Source organism: Armigeres subalbatus, chromosome 2, assembly GCF_024139115.2.
Source record: "Armigeres subalbatus isolate Guangzhou_Male chromosome 2, GZ_Asu_2, whole genome shotgun sequence".
In the NCBI taxonomy this organism is placed as follows: domain Eukaryota; kingdom Metazoa; phylum Arthropoda; class Insecta; order Diptera; family Culicidae; genus Armigeres; species Armigeres subalbatus.
This window is the reverse complement of record NC_085140.1, coordinates 36,592,760-36,612,406: the sequence shown is the minus strand read 5'-3', so window position 1 is coordinate 36,612,406 and position 19,647 is coordinate 36,592,760. Positions and strand designations below refer to the sequence as shown.

Sequence of the window (19,647 nt, the reverse complement as noted above, 5' to 3'; positions counted from 1 at the left end):
GCAAATCTTATTGAGCGTCTGTTCTCCATGTCAGGATCGGCTCACAACAGCGTTTGTTCTCCATGTTAGGGGCGGCTGATCATCGTCCGAGTGCCAGCGAGGGACTCTAAGTGAAACTGTGCACCATGGTCCACCGGAAATAAGGAGGAATGGTTAGGGGGTTTGGTGTCAGGCCCTGCAAGCCAGCCAAAAAAAAAACTCACGCAACGAACAATCAACAAGAGAGTACGGACCGGAACCATCGGCGAAGACCACTGCGACGAAAAGGGACTAGCGATTGGAAACTCGGTTCGTGGAACTGCAAATCTCTCAACTTCATCGGGAGCACACGCATACTCGCCGATGTGCTCAAGGACCGTGGATTCGGCATCGTAGCGCTGCAGGAGGTTTGTTGGAAGGGGTCAATGGTGCGAACGTTTAGAGGTAATCATACCATCTACCAGAGCTGCGGCAACACACATGAGCTGGGAACAGCTTTCATAGTGATGGGCGATATGCAAAGGCGCGTGATCGGGTGGTGGCCGATCAATGAAAGAATGTGCAGGTTGAGGATCAAAGGCCGGTTCTTCAACTTCAGCATAATCAACGTCCATAGCCCACACTCCGGAAGCACTGATGGTGATAAGGACGCATTCTACGCGCAGCTGGAACGTGAGTACGACAGCTGCCCAAGCCACGACGTCAAAATCATCATAGGAGATTTGAACGCTTAGGTTGGCCAAGAGGAGGAGTTTAGACCAACTATTGGGAAAATCAGTGCTCACCGGCTGACGAACGAAAACGGCCTACGACTAATTGATTTCGCCGCCTCCGAGAATATGGTCATTCGCAGCACCTACTTCCAACACAGCCTCCCGTATCGGTACACGTGGAGATCACCACTGCAGACAGAATCTCAAATCGACCACGTTCTGATTGATGGACGGATCTTCTCCGACATTAGCGACGTCAGAACATATCGTGGCGCTAACATCGACTCTGACCACTATCTGGTGATGGTTAAACTGCGCCCAAAACTATCCGTCATCAACAATGTTCGGTACCGACGACTGCCGCGGTACGACCTAGAGCGACTGAAGTAACCTGATGTCGCCACTGCATACGCGCAGCATCTCGAGGCAGCGTTGCCGGAAGAGGGTGAGCTCGATGGGGCCCCTCTTGAGGACTGCTGGAATACAGTCAAAGCAGCCATTAACGACGCAGCGGAGAACAACGTCGGGTATATGGGTCGAAGTAGACGGAACGAGTGGTTCGACGAAGAGTGCAGACAGATTCTGGAGGAGAAGGACACAGCGCGGGCGGTCGCGCTGCAGCAAGGTACCCGGCAGAACGTGGAACGTTATAGACGGAAGCGGAGACAGCAGACCCGCCTTTTTCAGGAGAAGAAACGCCGCCTGGAAGAAGCGGAGTGCGAGGAGATGGAACAGCTGTGCCGTTCGCAAGATACACGCAAGTTCTATCAGAAGCTCAACGCATCCCGCAAAGGCTTCGTGCCGCGAGCCGAAATGTGCCGGGATAAGGATGGGAGCATCTTGACGGACGAACGTGTGGTGATCGAAAGGTGGAAGCAGCACTACGAGGAACATCTGAATGGTGCTGAGAGTACAGGCAGTGAAAGTCAAGGCAGCGGAGGAGATGACTACGTCAGTTCAGCGGACGATGGAAGCCAACCAGCCCCCACCTTGAGGGAAGTTAAGGATGCCATTCAACAGCTAAAGACCAATAAAGCAGCTGGTAAGGATGGTATCGGAGCTGAGCTCATTAAGATGGCCCCGGAAAAGCTGGCCACTTGCCTGCACAAACTGATAGTCAGAATCTGGGAAACCGAACAGCTACCGGAGGAGTGGAAGGAAGGGGTTATATGCCCCATCTACAAGAAAGGCGACAAACTGGAGTGTGAGAACTTTCGAGCGATCACCATCCTTAATGCCGCCTACAAAGTGATATCCCAGATCATCTTCCGTCGTCTGTCACCATTAATGAACGAGTTCGTGGGAAGCTATCAAGCCGGCTTCGTTGACGGCCGCTCGACAACGGACCAGACCTTTACTGTACGGCAAATCCTTCAAAAATGCCGTGAATACCAGGTCCCAACGCACCATCTGTTCGTTGATTTCAAGGCGGCATACGACAGTACAGACCGCGTAGAGCTATGGAAAATTATGAACGAGAACAGACTTACCAGACTGATCAGAGCAACGGTGGATGGTGTGCAAAACTGTGTGAAGATTTCGGGCGAACACTCCAGTTCGTTCGAATCGCGCCGGGGACTAAGACAAGGTGATGGACTTTCGTGCCTGTTGTTCAACATTGCGCTAGAAGGTGTCATGCTTATAAGACCGGTTGTCCTCTACGGACATGAAACATGGACAATGCTCGAGGAGGACTTGCAAGCACTCGGAGTATTCGAGAGACGGGTGCTTAGGACCATCTTTGGTGGCGTGCAAGAAGACGGTGTGTGGCGGCGAAGAATGAACCATGAGTTCGTCCAACTCTACGGCGAACCCAGTATCCAGAAGGTAGCTAAAGCCGGAAGGGTACGATGGGCAGGACATGTTGCAAGAATGCCGGACAGCAACCCTGCAAAGATGGTGTTCGCTTCCGATCCGGCAGGTACGAGACGGCGTGGAGCGCAGCGAGCGAGATGGGGCAGACCAGGTGCAAAACGACTTGGCGAGCGTGGGGCGTATCCGAGGATGGAGAGATCCGGCCTCGAACCGTGTATTGTGGCGTCAAATTGTTGATTCAGTGTTATCTGTTTAGATGTGAACTAAATAAATGAAAAAAATGAAATGTCTGCTAGAAAATTTCAAAAAAGAAGCTCTCGGCTTTGGTGGGAAAATTATAATCTGAGTACTTACTTTGCAAGTAAGTGGAAAAAAATATCCAAACTTTTTTTGCAATCTACTACAAATGACATGAAGGCTTCGCTCTTTGGCGGAAAGGCCCGTGTAATCAGTCAACAAACATTTTTAACAAACACCAGCTCCTTCAGGTAATCTATCAGTTTTAGAATTCTGATAGTTTACCTGCAGTGAGCGATTTGATAAATAATTTTGGATCAGTTTAATTAAAAGGAAAATAAAAATTCATCAATTTTACAATCAAACCTTCATGACAAACACTGCTTTCTCTATGTCTAGGAGAGCAACTCCAGTCGAATATCCTTCAGATTTGTTGAGTCGAAATAAATTCGTAACTCTTAATAACTGATGAGTGTTTGAATGCCCATGGCGAAAACCAAATTGCTCATCAGCAAAAACTGAGTTGTCATTAATATAAACCATCATTCTATTTAAACTAATGTTTTTAAACAGTTTGCTTATTAAAGAAAGCAAACTGATTGGAGGATTGCTGAGCAAGTTCTTGAGCCTTTTCGCCATTTGATATTTTTTTATTTGCTAATTATCTAATACATGCTTAGACTAGGTTGTACCGAAAGTTGTACCGAAAGGCTATAGGATTACTCCAAAAGAGAACTTTTGATAGAAGGCCCAGAGACCCATAGTGTTATATACTGATCGACTCAGCTCGACGAACCAAGGTGCAATTGCACAACATGTGAAAGATTTAGTTAAAATAAAAAAATGTATTGGAGGGTAACCGCTTCCTTCGGTGGGGTTCGATCCCACGAAACCAGTACGCTAGACAGGTGCTTTTCCTACTAATGTCAAATTCTTTTTCAAAAAGATCCAGCCTAAGTGCTGTCAAAACGTTTTTTTATTCGCTCTGGTTGAAACTAATTTTGCTCCAACCTTAGTTCCAACCCCAAAGCTGTCGGGTTCTCACTGTGTTGTTTCACGGTTTTGCACCAGGTTCTCCAATACAACTGTACTTCAACTGTCAAAACCATATGGGTAGAACGGGACGGAATAAACAAGCAGTACGGTAAATAAAAACGAAACTGATCATTCATTCAATTAAAATGCGCGTCGAAGTCAGTTTTTTCGTGAATTTTGTATGTAATTTTATATGAATAACTAATAACCGGTACTGATGTCTAGAATAAGTATGAAAAAATCTTTGGAAAATTGTTTGGGAAGTTATCCAGAAGTTTTTTTTTGAGAATTTTCTCCACAGCTTGTGTCCTAAATTATGTCGGTTGATGGAATTAGTTTTGGAATTCTCCATGAAATCCGTACAGAAAATGCGATGAGAATTGTCAGAAAAGTGTATGTGAGAAATACCTAATATATAATATCTAGTATTTCTTATGAAATTTATCTTCATTTGGAATTCAAGACCAACATTTGAAAAGGGCGTAACATCAAACATTTATTCTTTCTGATTCTTCGTCCACATATATAAATATACATGTAGACGAAGAATCAGAAGGAATAAATTTTGGCTGTTACGCCCTTTTCACATGTTGGTCTAGAATTGTTTAATGAATTCCTTATAGATTTCTCCCAGTAACCCCTTAGGAGTATTTGATTTGAACGGAAATATATGAGCCATGATTATTGTTCTAAATAACCCTTCATGCGTTCTTTCAGCATTTCCTTCGGGAATTCAGCCTGAAATTCTTTCAATTTTTTTTTTTCAAGTTCGTTCATTTGGTAGGCTCAGGCGTGTATAACACTTTACGGAGCCATGGTTCTTTGTGATATATACAATCCACATTATTTTTTTATACAGTTAATAAGAGAGGGGAAGGAGCCAGCGTACTCGTGGTGACTCGAGGTTAGTTTACAATGTTTAAGGATGGACGGGGCTTAGGATTTGAAATCAGGAAATTTCAGCTTCTCATCCGGGCATTTGGCGTCAGTGACGATGTGGCGTGTCGTCATGCTCGAGGAATGGTTCGACTGGGAGCATCTTCCTATGGCTATGGCCTATGGCCGAACTATGGAGCTCTACGGAACAAAAAGACAGAGACTAAACAAAAAAAAACTTTGAAGAAGAAAAAAAAAACAAAATATTAAATTTTGATGTCAGAAGCACAAAGAAAACTATAAATGGCCTGCATATAGACAACATCACGATCTCCCAAAACACCTCGAACTTCCATGAAGGGTTGTTTACCTCGGGCCTCAAGGGTATCCAATAATTGCTCTCTGGAGGCGTCATTTTCCGAGCAGGACCAAACTACGTGATCGATGTCATCATAACCGGCTCCGCACCTACATAAGTTGCTATCGACAAGGTTTATTCTGTACAGATGTCTTCTTCTGTACAGATGTGCGTTTAGTGAATAGTGATTAGACATAAGTCTCGCCATCACGCGAATGAAGCCTCGACTTAAGTCCTCACCTCTGAACCACGCTCGCCCAGAAACTTTTGGAACTATGGAAAATAGCCACCGTCCAAGTTCATTGTGTGTCCAATTCCTTTGCCAACTTTGAAGAGTACTCTGACGGACTAATGGGAAAAACTCGTTGCTCGAGAATTGTCTATCATAAACCTCACCTTCCTGTGCGCCCACCTTTGCCAGCGAGTCTGCCTTCTCATTGCCGTAGATTGAGCAGTGAGATGGGACCCAAACAAAGGTAATCTTGAATGATCTTTCGACCAAAACACGCATCTGCTCTCTTATGTGTGTAAGAAAGTAAGATGCGTGCTTAACAGGTTTCATCGACCGGAGTGCCTCGATAGAACTAAGACTATCCGAGAAGATGAAATAATGGTCTACGGGCTGATTGGAAATTATCCCCAAAGCGAAGTTAATTGCTGCCAGCTCAGCAACATAAACCGAACACGGTTCCTGAAGTTTTTGGAAGGTGGTTGAAGTTACATTGAAAACACCGAAGCCAGTGGATCCGTTGATGCGAGAACCATCAGTGAAATATCTGTTGTTGCAATTGACATGTTCATATTTTTCAGAAAAAAAGTGAGGGAATAGATATTTGTCGAAGATGATTTGGTATTCCTTGAATAGCATGTTTCATGGACAGATCGTATACAATTGAGGAACTGTCGTTGGTGAAGTGAACTCGAGGGGGATTATAACACGGAAGACAAAGATCTGACGATATGTAGTTGAGATAAACTCTCAGGAATCTTGAACGACAAGTTAGTTCAAGCATATTATCGAAGTTATCTAGAACAAGTGTGTTACTTGTTCCACATTTGATGAGTATTCTAAGTGAGAGCTCCCAGTAACGGTGCTTTAAAGGAGTGACTCCAGCAAGCACCTCCAGGCTCATGTTATGCGTTGAATGCATGCAGCCAAGGGCAATACGCAAACAACGATACTGAATTCGTTCCAATTTGATCAGGTGGCAATCAGCTGCTGAGAGGAAGCAGAAGGAGCCATACTCTAAAACAGAGAGAATAGTCGTTCTATAGAGTTTGATGAGGTCTTCCGGGTGAGCACCCACCATGTTCCGGAGATAGAACGTAGAAAATTGATCCTTTTCCGGCATTTTGTATCAAATACTCAATGTGGAGCTTCCAGGTACATTTGGAATCAAACACGACCCCAAGGTATTTAGAAGATAAAGATTGGTTGATGTCATCATTCAACAGCTTGAGTTTCAGTTGAGCAGGATACCGCTTCTTAGTAAACACAACCAATTGAGTTTTTTGCGGTGAAAACTCGATCCCTAAATGTCTGGCCCAAACAGTCAGATTATCTAGGGTACTTTGCAATGGTCCTTGCAAGACAGCTGCACATGGACCTCTTAGAGAGACCACGGCATCATCTGCAAGTTGTCTGAGCGTGCATTGTCCTTCCAAACAATTGTCAATATCTTTAACATAGAAATTATAAAGCAAGGGACTTAAACACGAACCTTGGGGAAGGCCCATGTAGCTATTTCAGGAAGTTGTCAGAGTGCCGAGTGTGAAGTTCATTTGTTTTTCTGACAACAAATTGTACAAGAAATTATTCAAAATAACGGGTAGTCCACTACTGTGCAGATTGCCTGACAGTACTTCTATGGAAACTGAATCAAAAGCGCTCTTAATGTCCAAGAATACTGAAGCCAATTGCTCCTTGTGCGCAAAGGCCAGTTGTATATCTGAAAAAGCAACGCTAGACAATCGTTTGTTCCTTTCCCTTTTCTAAATCCAAACTGAGTATTTGAAAGCAATGCATTTTCTTCGACCCAATGGTCGACTCTTGAAAGGATCATTTTCTCCAATAATTTTCTCATGCATGATAGCATGGCAATCGGTCGGTATGAATTGTGATTAGACGCTGGTTTCCCAGGCTTTTGAATAGCTATTACTTTGACCTGTCGCCATTCAGATGGCACAATGTTGTACTCCATGAAACAGTTGTACAGGTCAAGTAATCGTCTTTTTGCGATATCTGGGAGGTTTTAAGAAGATTGAATTTGATGTTATCGCATCCCGGAGCAGAGTTATTCGATGAAAGAAGAGACATAGAAAGTTCCAGCATTGAGAATGGTTCACCCAAAGAACCGGGATCATTGACTGATTCTCGAAATAGCGGTTCTGCTGGTACGGAATCTGGACAGACCTTTTTTGCGAAGTTGAATATCCATCGATTGGAGTATTCTTCACTCTCATTGGTGAAAATGCGGTTCCGCATGTTTCGGGCCGTTTTCCAAAGTGTTGTCATTGAGGTTTCTCGTGATAGTCCCTCGACAAAACGTCGCCAGTAGCTACGTTTTTTTGCCTTGAGAAAATTTTTGAGTTTTCTTTCGAGCCTCAAATACTCTTCAAAAAGCTCGGACCTTCCGTGTTTACGGAAGGCCTTGAAACATCAGATTTCTCAGAATACAACTTAGTACATTCATCATCCCATCCAGGAGTGGCTGGTCGTCTTATGATAGATGTACTTGGAACGCGTCGTTTCTGAGCTTCTAGTGCGCTTTTTTGAATCAACTCAGTGAGGAATCGATATTCATCCAAAGGTGGAAGAGTATCAGTTGATTCAATACCAATTTTACCGCCGATGCAAATTTTGGCCAGTCAATGTTTTCGTGAGGTCGAAAGGAACATTAACTGGCTCAGATTGTTGATAGCTACTTTTAATTGTGGTAACTATCGGCATATGATCACTACCATGGGGATCTTGAATTACCTTCCACCTGCAATCTAATGATAGTGAATTTGAACATAAAGACAGATTAATACGGCTTTGTTGACCATTTGGTCCTATTTGAGTTACTTCACCAGTGTTCAAAATATTCAAATTGAAATCGTCACACAAATCATAGAAAATAGGCGCTCTATAATCGTCATACGTTTCGCCCCATCCAATACCATGTGCGTTCATATCACCCAATATCAATACTGGAGATGATAGGAGGGAGACTGCGCTCTACAAATGTCGACGATTAATAGAGGCATTTGGAGGAATGTACACTGAAGCTATGCAAAGATCTTTATTCTTCACATTTACTAGGCATGCGACGATTTCTATACCGGGAACAGTCGGAATGGGAATTCTGTAGAAGGAGTAGCATTTTTTGATCCCCAAAAGAACGCCACCAATCACCATAATGATCATCCCGATCTTGGCGAATAATGTTAAAATCGTGGAAGTTGATTTCATCTTCAGAAGAAAGCCATGTTTCACAGAGTGCAAATATATCGCAATCGGAATTGCGAATCAAAAACTTGAACACGTCTAATTTATTTTTCAGACTATGACAGTTTCACTGCAGTACAGTGATTGTATCTTCGGTATTGGCCGTATTATCCATCGAAAGATACAATTTCTGCAAGAAGGGGCCATGAAACAGTCAATTGCTTCAGATAACTTTCAACTGTTGGAATAAAGAGGTCAATGATTGGCCTCAATGAATTCGGAATATTGAACAAGTTCAAAAAACGGTCCACAAGGTCCTTAAAGGAGATCAATCCTCGCTTGGACGGAATACTTTTTCTAGAAGTGCGAATTTGTTTTTTTCTTTCGTTGATTCTTCTAGCCGGATGTTTCTTCGAAACATCGGATTCAGGCAATGGCGGGAATGTCTTACTGCAACTAGGATCAAAAGAAGCAGTAGGGACAGATTGCTTCGGGATTTAAATTCTTTCAATAATTCTTTCTTGAATACATATATGTCCATGGCGATATCTTTCAGGAATTATCACCTCAGTGTCATCTTTCAGTGTCAATATGGAAAATCCTGCAAACAATTTTCTAGACAACCCCTCTGGAATACTTTCTGAAGCTCCTTCAGGAATTCCCCCTAAATTTCCACTTAACATTCCTTTAGAGTTGTTCCAGGAATTCCTCCGGAAATTCATTCAGGAATTCGTCCGGAAGATCCATCAGAAATCCCAACGAAAGATCGTTTAGAAATTCCTCCAGATGATCTTTCAGGAATTTTTCCGGACGCTCTTCTAGAAATTGTTCCGGAAGTTCTTTCAGAAATTCTTCCTATAGATCCTTCAGGAATAACTCCAGAAGTTCCTGCAGGACTACCTCCGGAAGTTCCTCCAGAAATTCCTCCTACCTTGGATGAATGTACAGACGATCTCCAGTGGAAACTGCTTTTGGAGCATTATTAGGAGGGGTCGCGAGGAGAGGTTTTTTTTTTGACGTCTGATTTTTTTGCCTCTGAAAATGTGTTTCTTAGTATCAATTCAAACCGGAAGATTTTACATGGAGCCTATGTACTGAGAACCGCAAGCATCATTCGCAGAAATTGAGGACAGCAGTGTATCTGGCGGTGCCGGATCGATCAGAGGAGTACAGCACTGCACGATACATCCTTTACGGCGGGTCGGATTCGATCAACGGTGAGCTCATGGAATAGGCGAGCCCGATTTGTTAGATTGAGTGCCGTTCTTGACGGTCGATGGACGTGGTGGATTCGGCATTCGGTCAGCGAGTGAGTACTTGAATGGCTGGTGCACTTAGTAACGGATAGACAGGCTGAAGAACCAGGTAAGTGACGAAATCATGTGTCCGACGAAAGGCCGCGATTCATAAGCCGTATGGCATCCACGGAGATTACCCCGTGCCACCGTAAAAAAATGTTAATGGCCAATGATCGAATATAAATATGGGTCAAAAACATTTATTAGACATTTCCAAAAAAGAGATAAATTACAAAATAATCATAGTTCAGGCACAAGTGCATTTTTGAATCACTATCTCCAATTCCCCGTATCCATCGAATCCTACTTTAGCAATATTTCACATCTTTTCTCTCAACCCAACTATGAGTATCGAAATTGAACAACAGTCGATCGCGTTTGAATCACAAACATGTGCTTCTGCCTGTCGTATTGAGGCGGGTTTGCTTCTGCTACGACAATAGAGGCTTGTTTGCAGCCGTTTGATCATTTATTCATCCACTTAGAATTCATTTGTTGATCAAAATCATTATCATATCAGGGGAAGGGAATTTAATTTCTTTTGCTTTTTTTCGTTTCAGAGAGCGAGCAAAGGCGCTTAAACCTAGGCTATTGCCAGGGCAAGGCTAATACCTTCGCCCCATCCGAGGAAAATCATCGGCAAGGATAATGGAGTGACATAAATTTCTTAGCAAAGTCACTCCCAACGTATTTCCACAAATTTTCTATCATTTGCTTATAATGATACTCCTAAACCACATACCCTACCCACCATCCAATTCCTTGACATCTATGAGGGCGTCGGTGAGTCGCTGGCCTCTCGTTAAGTAGATGTCATATCATCATTTCCTTCCCTTTCCTAGTAACGGAGAAGATGGGCGTGGCCGGCAATGATAGCTTTCATGTTTTATCATTTTGGACCCCCAATTGGATTTCCATTGAATCCCAAATGGAAATCCATAAACAATTGGGGTAAGAAAGGTAAAGAATATACATGACAACTATCAGTATGCAATCTACGAAATACTCCGTTACAACGCAATGCAACGCAACGCAAAATTATTAGGAGGGGTCGCGAGGATTCTCCGTAAAAAAAAACATTTAGCAAGGAGGATTTTTATTACAAGCTGCTGAGTGATTTCCAAAGAGAAAAAACACTCTTGTAGGAATATTGATTGGAATTCCAAGAGGAATTCTCAGATGAATTCCTGTGGAATACGGAATCTCCTAGATGAATTTCATACCGAATTCTTGGTGAAAAAATGTGCACAGGATTATAGAATACCAAAATGAAAATGAATTTCTGTTTGTCTGAACCTTATAGACTCGGAAACTACTGAACCGATCAGCGTGAAAATTTGTATGCAGAGGTTTTTAGGGCCGGGGACGGCTCTTAAGATGGTTCGAGGCCCTTCCCTCCTTTGGAAAGGGGGGCTCCCATACAAATAATACACCAATTTCTTCATAACTCTAGAATTATTCAAGCAAATGGAACCAAATCCGGCATGTGGAGATTTTGAAAGGGAAGATATGTTTCTATGATGGTTCGGAACCCCTCCCCTTTTTGAAAAGAGGGAGTCCTTCCTACAAAAGATACAGAAATTTTGACTTATCTCGATAACTAATCAGAGCATAAATCGATTTCATATCGAAACGAAGTTCGTCGGATACATATATCCACACAAAAGTAAATTTTGGTATCCGCTAAAAACAGTGCGAGTACTTAATCGTTTTGCCTTTCTCGTATACAAAGTATACGTAAAGGCTATATGTTCGCTCCAGAAATGAACTTTTTATAGGAGGTCCGGAGACCCATAGTGTTATATACCAATCGACTCAGTTCGACGAATTGAGGTGATGTCTGTGTGTGTGTGTGTGTGTGTGTGTGTGTGTGTGTGTGTGTGTGTGTGTGTGTGTGTGTGTGTGTGTGTGTGTGTGTGTGTGTGTGTGTGTGTGTATGTGTGTATGTGTGTATGTGTGTGTCTGTGCGCACCAACCCAAAAAAATGTCACTAATTTTTCAGGCACTTATCCTCAACCGATTTACTCGACGCATGATACTCTACCATTGTTTCCTATTGAAAATTGGTCAGATCGGACTATGGGCTCGGAAGTTATGGCCAAAATACCATTTTTTATAGAAAAAATTAGTAATAAAATGTCACTAATTTTTCAGGCAAAAGTAATGGCCAAAATACTATTTTTATAATGCACGAGAAAGGCACCATCACCGTTAGGTGGATTAATCAGGGTTTTATCATGATATGATTAGTCGTGGCCAACGCACTGTCAGTCCGGTTGGGTGATCATATGTTTCGAATCAAACACGATGCTACGCACACCAATATATCCAATGACAGATGGAACTGAAAATGTTTTTGCCTTTCTCGTAGAACAAAGTTGTAAGGTACACCGGGGCAAGTTGAAACGGTTTTTTCAAAGTTGAAATTCGAAGTGCTGTAAAAAAATCACCCTTTGATATATTTTGAATCCGTTTGCGGTATTTGCTAGTTCGGGCCAAATATTATACATAAAAAATAAGCAACCTTAACAAACTTTTTTATAAATAATTTTTATATTTAAATTATTTTTTTATATACACCGATTCGCGGGGCAAGTTGAAACACTGCGTTATATTCAGACGTAAGCTAATTTTACCGTACTAATAACAAAATGTATGTACTCAGTGAGACTCAAGAAGCACGAGGTTGTAAAGGTGACTATAATACTGCCAGGATTCGCATAAGAGTCCCATGTAAATTTTTACGTTTTTTATTTTCTTTCAGAAATTGGCTTAAAATTGTCTCCTGTTTGAAAAAAAACTGATAAAATAGTAGTTCTAGAAATTTAAAAACAAATCCCACTTTTGTTGTCTCATCTTGATATTTCTTCCCATAAAAATCAGATTCCAGATTTTGATAGGTACTCTTTTACACAATAAAAAACTCAAATATGGTCCATTTAACTGTCCCACAGCAATAAATACAGATAAAGAATATTATGTCAATTTTTTGGAAACATATCAATTTTTTTTTAAATTTGTTAGATTTTTTTTGTATTTCTCCATAAAATAAAGTTTGATCAATTCAACGACAAATTACTCAAGTCGGCGAAAATGACATGGGACAAATTAAAGCAGTGTATAAATGAAGGCAGTGTACAACAAAGTCACAAGCGTATTTTCAGAGACCAAATTCTGGGGAACGCACTACGCTGAAAATTCATCAAATTGATTTCCTCCTACTGGTGACCACTCGGATTACTATTCAGGATGCTTCATTATTTGGTTCACTTGTATATCGCAGTTGATAAATTCGGTTGTGGCTTCTTCATAAATGCACATTCATTAACCAGCCATCATATACCTCATAAACTCTTCGATTGGCATCGAAATAGGCAGCTGGGTAAGTGGAAGGTGGAGTTAACGAAATGCTTACATACTCTATGTTTTATTTTTGTGAGAGTCAGTGCTCAGTAGATTAGGAATCTCAAAACTGCAGTTAAAACATGACCCCTTTTTATTCTAGTGGAGATTGTAGGAGGGTTTAACGGAATTAGGAATAACGGAATTAGCGGAAATTTATTTTCAGAAGTTTGCATGTTTTCATAAATTTATGTTTTTCGAATGTATTAAATACATACATTCGAAAACCATGTTGAGTTCTGGAAAAAAATACTTTTAATTACGATAGTGACGTTTTGAATCGTTGTTTCAACTTGCCCCGCACCACGCATTTCTATTTGCCCCGATGAGTTGAACATGCAGAGCAATATCAAACAACCAAAATAAAAAAAAATAAAACGGGTCTTTGATCGATTTATCATAATCATTATGCTTGTTCAACATTGAATGATTACCTACCTTGAAAATTTGATGAAAAAACTCTTCCAAACATCGTTTTGAGACCTGTTTTGTGGGCACGTCAAATAGTTGGTTTGGATTTCGCAAAGGGCGAAAAATAAACAATGACAGGGATTGCATTTGAAAGCTGCAATCTTTTGGGAATGGCAGTCAGAATGTGCGTTTAGACGAGTAGTTTGTTGAAAAAAAATATCAGAGCATTCGGTCATTTCCCATCTAAATTACAGCTTCCGTTTCAACTTACCCCGCATTTCAACTTGTCCCGGTGTACCTTACCGAAAGGCTATCATTTCGCTCCGAAAAAGAAACTTTTTATAGCCTCGGAGACCCATAGTGTTATATATCAATCGACTCAGCTCGATGAGCTGAGCACATGTCTGTCTGTCCGTGTGTATGTATGTCTGTATGTATGTGTATGTATGTGTGTGCACAAAAACAAAGAAAGACATTAGACAACTTTTCGTTTAGTAATCTTTAACCGATTTTCTCGTAACAATTTTTTTTCGACAGGGAACAAAGCTTTGTTGATCACTATTGAATTTGATAACGATCGAACGTTGCCCAACCATATAAGCCCCATATGAGGTTGGTGTCTTGACTAAATGCGAGAAAGGCAGCATCATTACTCGGTGAATTAAAATGGGTTTTTTTATTCAGGGTTCGGGTTGGCACTGACCCAGGTTTAAAAACGAATTCGACTAAGTATGGATGAGTCAAGCGCTGCTTCAAACCATAACCGCATTTATACTTTTTGAAAAATATGTTTTACCCATAATAGTATATTTGACCAATATGAGTAAATAAACTAAAAAAGATAGGACTGATAAGCGATTATAGGCAGCAAACAACTGAATGAAACAATCCACGTTTCTAATCTAATCTAATCTCATACTTGCGTAGCCAATACTTGGAAGCATCCTGGAAAATGACGGTTTCTGAATTCCGTCATTTTTCTTTTCATATGGCCAGGCCAACAACGCAGTATGTACCGCAGAGATGACTCCTAGATATTGAGCGACTTTAGGAATACCTCAAGTTACTTAATAGCTTGGAATCGAGGTGAAAGGAAGAAAGTGTTTACCTCCCGTACCAAACGCTTCCAATGATATTCATACCTAATCTATGTATGTATGTTTGGTAACTACTTCTGAACCACTTGCCCGATTTCAACCAAATTTGGTACAGACATTCTCTATCCTCAGGGGAAGTTAGCAAAGGGGTGGGATGGTCATGTAGAAAAGGGGAGGGGTGGTGGGAGGGGTTTGGTTCAGAAAACAAACAATTCTGTGTAACTTTCAACTTCCAGGACCGATTTCAACCAAATTTTGTACACATATTCACTACGAGGAGGCAATCATATGGAAGGGGATTTGGGAAAGGGGGAGGGGTCTGGAGGGAGGGGTTTTGTTTAGAAAACGGGCAATTCAAAGTAAATTATGAACCCCTGTACCGATTTCAACCAAATTTGGTACACACATTCTATATCATAAGGAAAAGATAACAAAGGTGGTGGGATGGTCATTGGGAAAAAGGGGAGGGTATAGGGGGAGATGTTGTCTTTGGAAAACGAGCAACTCAGTGTAACTCCCAACTCCCAGGACCGATTTCAATCAAATTTTGTACATATATTCACTATGAGGAGCCGATCGTACGGGAGGGTAATTTGGACAAGGGGAAGGGCCTGGAGGGAGGGGAATTGTTCAAAAAACGGGCAATTTAGTGTAACTTCTGAACCCCTGTACCGATTTCAACCAAATTTGGTACACACATTCTCTATCCCAAGGAGAAGATAACAAAGGGGGTGAAATGGTCGTTGAGAAAAGAGGGAGGGTAAAAAGGAAGGGGTTGCCTTTAGAAAACGATCAATTCAGTGTAACTCCCAACCCCCAGGACCAATTCCAACTATAATAAATGAATAAATCAATCTACTCTATGATTAAAGATTATGATTAATGAATTATTAATTTTTGACAATGATGATTGATGATGATTAACGATTAAATTCATTTTTAACAATGATTAACGATTATGAATAATGAAAAAAAAACCGTTGGAGAATGATTAACGATTACCGATCGTGATTAAATGTTGACACACTATGTGTGTGATTAATAATTAACGATCGATATGATTAATGATTGATGATTATGAATGATCAAATTGAATGATTTGCATAGTGATCCATAATCGAGTAACCTTTATTCCAAATTTTAAAAGATATGAGAATTATATGATTATGATTAAAGATTAATAAATAAAAGCAAGGTATGCAATGAGTCAATGTTCCAGCATAACTTCTGTACCCGTTGCCCGATTTCAACCAAATTTGGAACAAACATTCTTTTTCTTAAAAAGGCGAAGATGATAGGGATGATATTTTGAAAACGGGAAGGTTGTGGAGGGACTGGCACTGTTCAGCTCTCAATCACCTCAGTGTAACTTCTGATCTCCCTTTAGCCGATTTCAGTCAAATTTGGATCACACATTCTTCATATTAAGGAGACAACGATAGTGGGTTAAGGATGGAAAAGGGGAGGGTGTGGGGGAGTCGTATTGTTTTGTTATCGATCAACTCAACACTTCATCGAAATCATGGTTTGTCCAGTGAAAAGCAATGATTAAAGTGTTTCCTTCTGGATGGTAAATGTGAACATTTCTTTAAAAATTGACGTTTTTCCGGAATAAGGCATCGGTGTATGTTTTTCCTTCTTTAGAAATAGACGTTTGCCCGGAATAAGGCGATTTTGGGTTTGATCCCTTTTTCAAAATCAGTCAATGTTTTCAAATGTAATCTGCCTTATTTTAATCAAATGATGAAGTATCAATATGAAAACACAATTATCCTTTTGACCAATTGGTTTACTCATCCGATTGTGAAAAAACTGCGAATTAAACTGGCAACTCCGAGCAAGGCCGGGTGCATACAGCTAGTATGTAATAAAAATCGTGTGCGTGTTTAGGTATGATGTATATGAGTGTATATCTGTACGTGTTTATATGAGTGTGTATGTGTGTTTATATATGTACACTGATAACCAAAAGTATTCATCATGTTTTAATAGAGATTGCTATGAAAACATGACGAATACGCATGTCCATCTGTATGTATGTATTTGTGTATATGTATATATGTGAATGTGTGTGTGTGCTTTTGTGTGGGTGCATGCGTGTTTAAATAAATTTACAGGTTATCAAAACCTTACCTCTCCTCAATAAATCTGACGCTGAACATTAGAGTGGGGCGTCATGGTCATTTTTTCAAATCAATGGTTTTTCGAAGCCATTCTGGGTCCTGAACAACTGTGCAGAATTTGGGACCGATTCGTTGCTTCCTCGTTTTCCGCATCCCGTATGAAGTTTGTATGGAAATTATTATGGGAGAACGTATATTTTTGCATTTCTTCTACTAGAGGCTTCAGTTCATCGTAAACCATGTGGCACATTGCGTTTAGGTATAACCCAAAGGATGCCGAAAAACTTTGCTGAAGAAGGCACGTTGCTGGAACGTCCACGAAAAAAGTTATAACGCTTCGAACATTGAGTGTTCCAACCATATGCAAAAAATCGTTTATTCTGCCAGCACTGCCGTACTACGAAGACCAATAATTTAACTGAATGTTATTTAAAATTAATTGATCTTACAGGGCTATAGAGCTAATGGGAGCTATCCGGAATCATTTCGCAAAGAAAAAAAATCAAACAAGAAGGAAGATGGGTTTTGCCCTTCGATAACCATAGATCGTCCGGTAGTGCTGGTAGAAACATTGATTTCTTGCATATGGTTTGAACAATCAATTTTCGAATCATAATAACATTTTTTGTAGACCTTCCAGCTACGTACCTTCTTCGGCAAAGTCTTTCGGAATCTTCCAGACTATATGCTAACGTATTGAGTCACGTGATTGATAATAAATTGATCGGACGAAGTTTGCGTTTTTCCATACAACTGCGCCCCACTCTACTGAACATGTTTGAGCATTTACATCCTGAATGAAACAATCCACGTTTCGTGATAAAAGTGGATTTGAATAAAATAGCATGGAAGTCCAAAGTCAATTTTACCTACATTACGTTTGCAACAGCTACTCAAATTTGTATTGATCAGATTGTTTTATTTGCAATTTTTTTGCATGATTTCAATTTAGTGGATATGAGCACTGGCTGAACTCAGTCACCAAGTTTTGTAAGACATCCTGGACATTGTGCTTGATTAACTCTCCACACAACTCGTTGCGCCATATTGTATCGTATATAAAGGAGTTCAACAGATTGTTTGCCATGAACAGTTCCATGTTGACGTTGAGCAATTCCGCGTGGATATCCGAGAAATACTAGAATAAACAATTGAATAATAAGTATTTGAAGCAATGTAACCAAGTAAGATATTACCTCATTGATGCAGCTGGTTGATGTGGCAGCACAGATCTTGAGTTGCTTGTTCAGCGAAATTAAGTCACTCTTCGCCAAATCCAAGATATCCTGCACAGGACTCACTACTGTTGGTACGATCTCTACTGCCGTTTGCAAACAAGCTCCAAACTTGGAAACTTGACTGGGCACGTTGCTGGCCTTAGTGGAGATCTGTTCCGTACAGTTTTCCCCATTCTGTTGATAGGCAAAAGAAGAGACCAGGGAATCAATATTCGAGCAACGCCTAACAATATACTCTTTGTCATCAACAAAGTTTGTTACTGACAAACGCACCTAGCGACAAACCTTTATCAGAACCCGAACACAATATGACAAGAATCCTTTGCCTTGCATGCTCTGATATCTCCGAAAATACGCTGCTAATTTTGTAATCATTGTTCGATTCTCGAATATTTGCATAAAAGAAGAAACTACGATAGCATAAAACCGAAATTTTCGCTATAAATAATGCAAAATAACGGGATGAAAAGTTAGCAACAAGATTGTCTTCTTTTTTGTAGCTGACAAAATTTTTCGGATCTTTGTCATTATTATCTCCGACAAAAACAAAGCTCTGTCGTTGGTTCTCTTTTGTCGCTTGTTTCGCAAGCGCATTCCAAAAAAATTGATTCCCTGGAAGAGACCAACATGTTGAAATACTGCATGATCGTAGTCATGGTTTGTTGCATTTCATTGTTCAATTTGTACAAATCATAGCCGATGTTGCTGTTGATTGAATTTTCAATATGTGTGAATTGCGTAGAAAACCACTCTACGCTCGACAAAAAGCTCTCTATGTTTGGTTGCGTGGCACCGTAGGAATCGTTCAACGATGCGTACGTGGTGTTCACGAACAGTCCGAACTTGTCGACCGAGTTCAAGATCTTGTTGCGGGCAGCGTTCAGATTTTTGAAGTAGGTTTTCATGACGCTTTCGATGCTCTTCAGGCTTGTGGCCATTGTTCCGAGACCTTGTGATCCGATGGATATAGCCGAGTACATTGTGAAGACTCCTCCGCACAGGAAGCCCAGTACACAAACTACTGTCAGCCAATGTTTCATCGTTGAGTTGATTGATCTGCTATGGAGAACGCTGCTGGAACACTTAACGAGTACTGATGCCGAGCAGGTAGAATGGGGAGATTATTTATAGCAAGTCAGAGGAACAATGAAGAGCATTAACAGAGAAAATTTGCGATTGATTTCATGCGTTGGAAAAATGTAATTTACCCACGCATGAGATGATATTTGACGGATAGGGGAGACCGGGGCTGCTTCGCGTGAGGGGGCAGGCTTCTGTGAAAAGTCGTTAGTTTGGGTTCACTCTCGAAAATATAGGCTAAAAGTTTTTGGCCGTATTTTTGCTGTCTTGCATCCGATTTCGGTATTGTTATCAGTACAAAGATTATTAGTAGATCTTGCAGCGCAGGTATTTTAAACAATTTTTTTAGTTTTTGTCTGCAAACATTTTACATTAAGATGCTTAAGACACACATTTTTATAAATTTTTTGTTGTAAAAATATGGTAATTTATCTCAAAGTTGAGCCCACAAAATTTCAAAATAAAAAGTGGAGAGGAACCCAATTTTAATCATCTGTGAGAAAAAAATTCCAACAAGAAATATAAACTTCAAAAATCATTGCAACAACCTCTAAA

The 19,647-nt window shown here is 40.7% G+C and overlaps 2 protein-coding genes across 4 annotated transcripts in view; both read right to left on the bottom strand.

Moving 5' to 3' along the window:
• Positions 1-19,647, bottom strand: part of LOC134214250 (uncharacterized) — a 121,398-nt gene that overhangs the window by 20,281 nt on the left and 81,470 nt on the right. The gene's annotated exons all lie outside the window — the stretch shown is intronic.
• Positions 17,710-19,052, bottom strand: LOC134214248 (uncharacterized). The gene is made up of 3 exons (XM_062693655.1): positions 18,652-19,052; positions 17,971-18,235; positions 17,710-17,912 (listed from the first exon to the last, which is right to left on the bottom strand). The coding sequence occupies exons 1-3, from the start codon at positions 19,050-19,052 to the stop codon at positions 17,718-17,720; spliced, it is 861 nt and encodes a 286-aa protein (XP_062549639.1). The 3' UTR covers positions 17,710-17,717.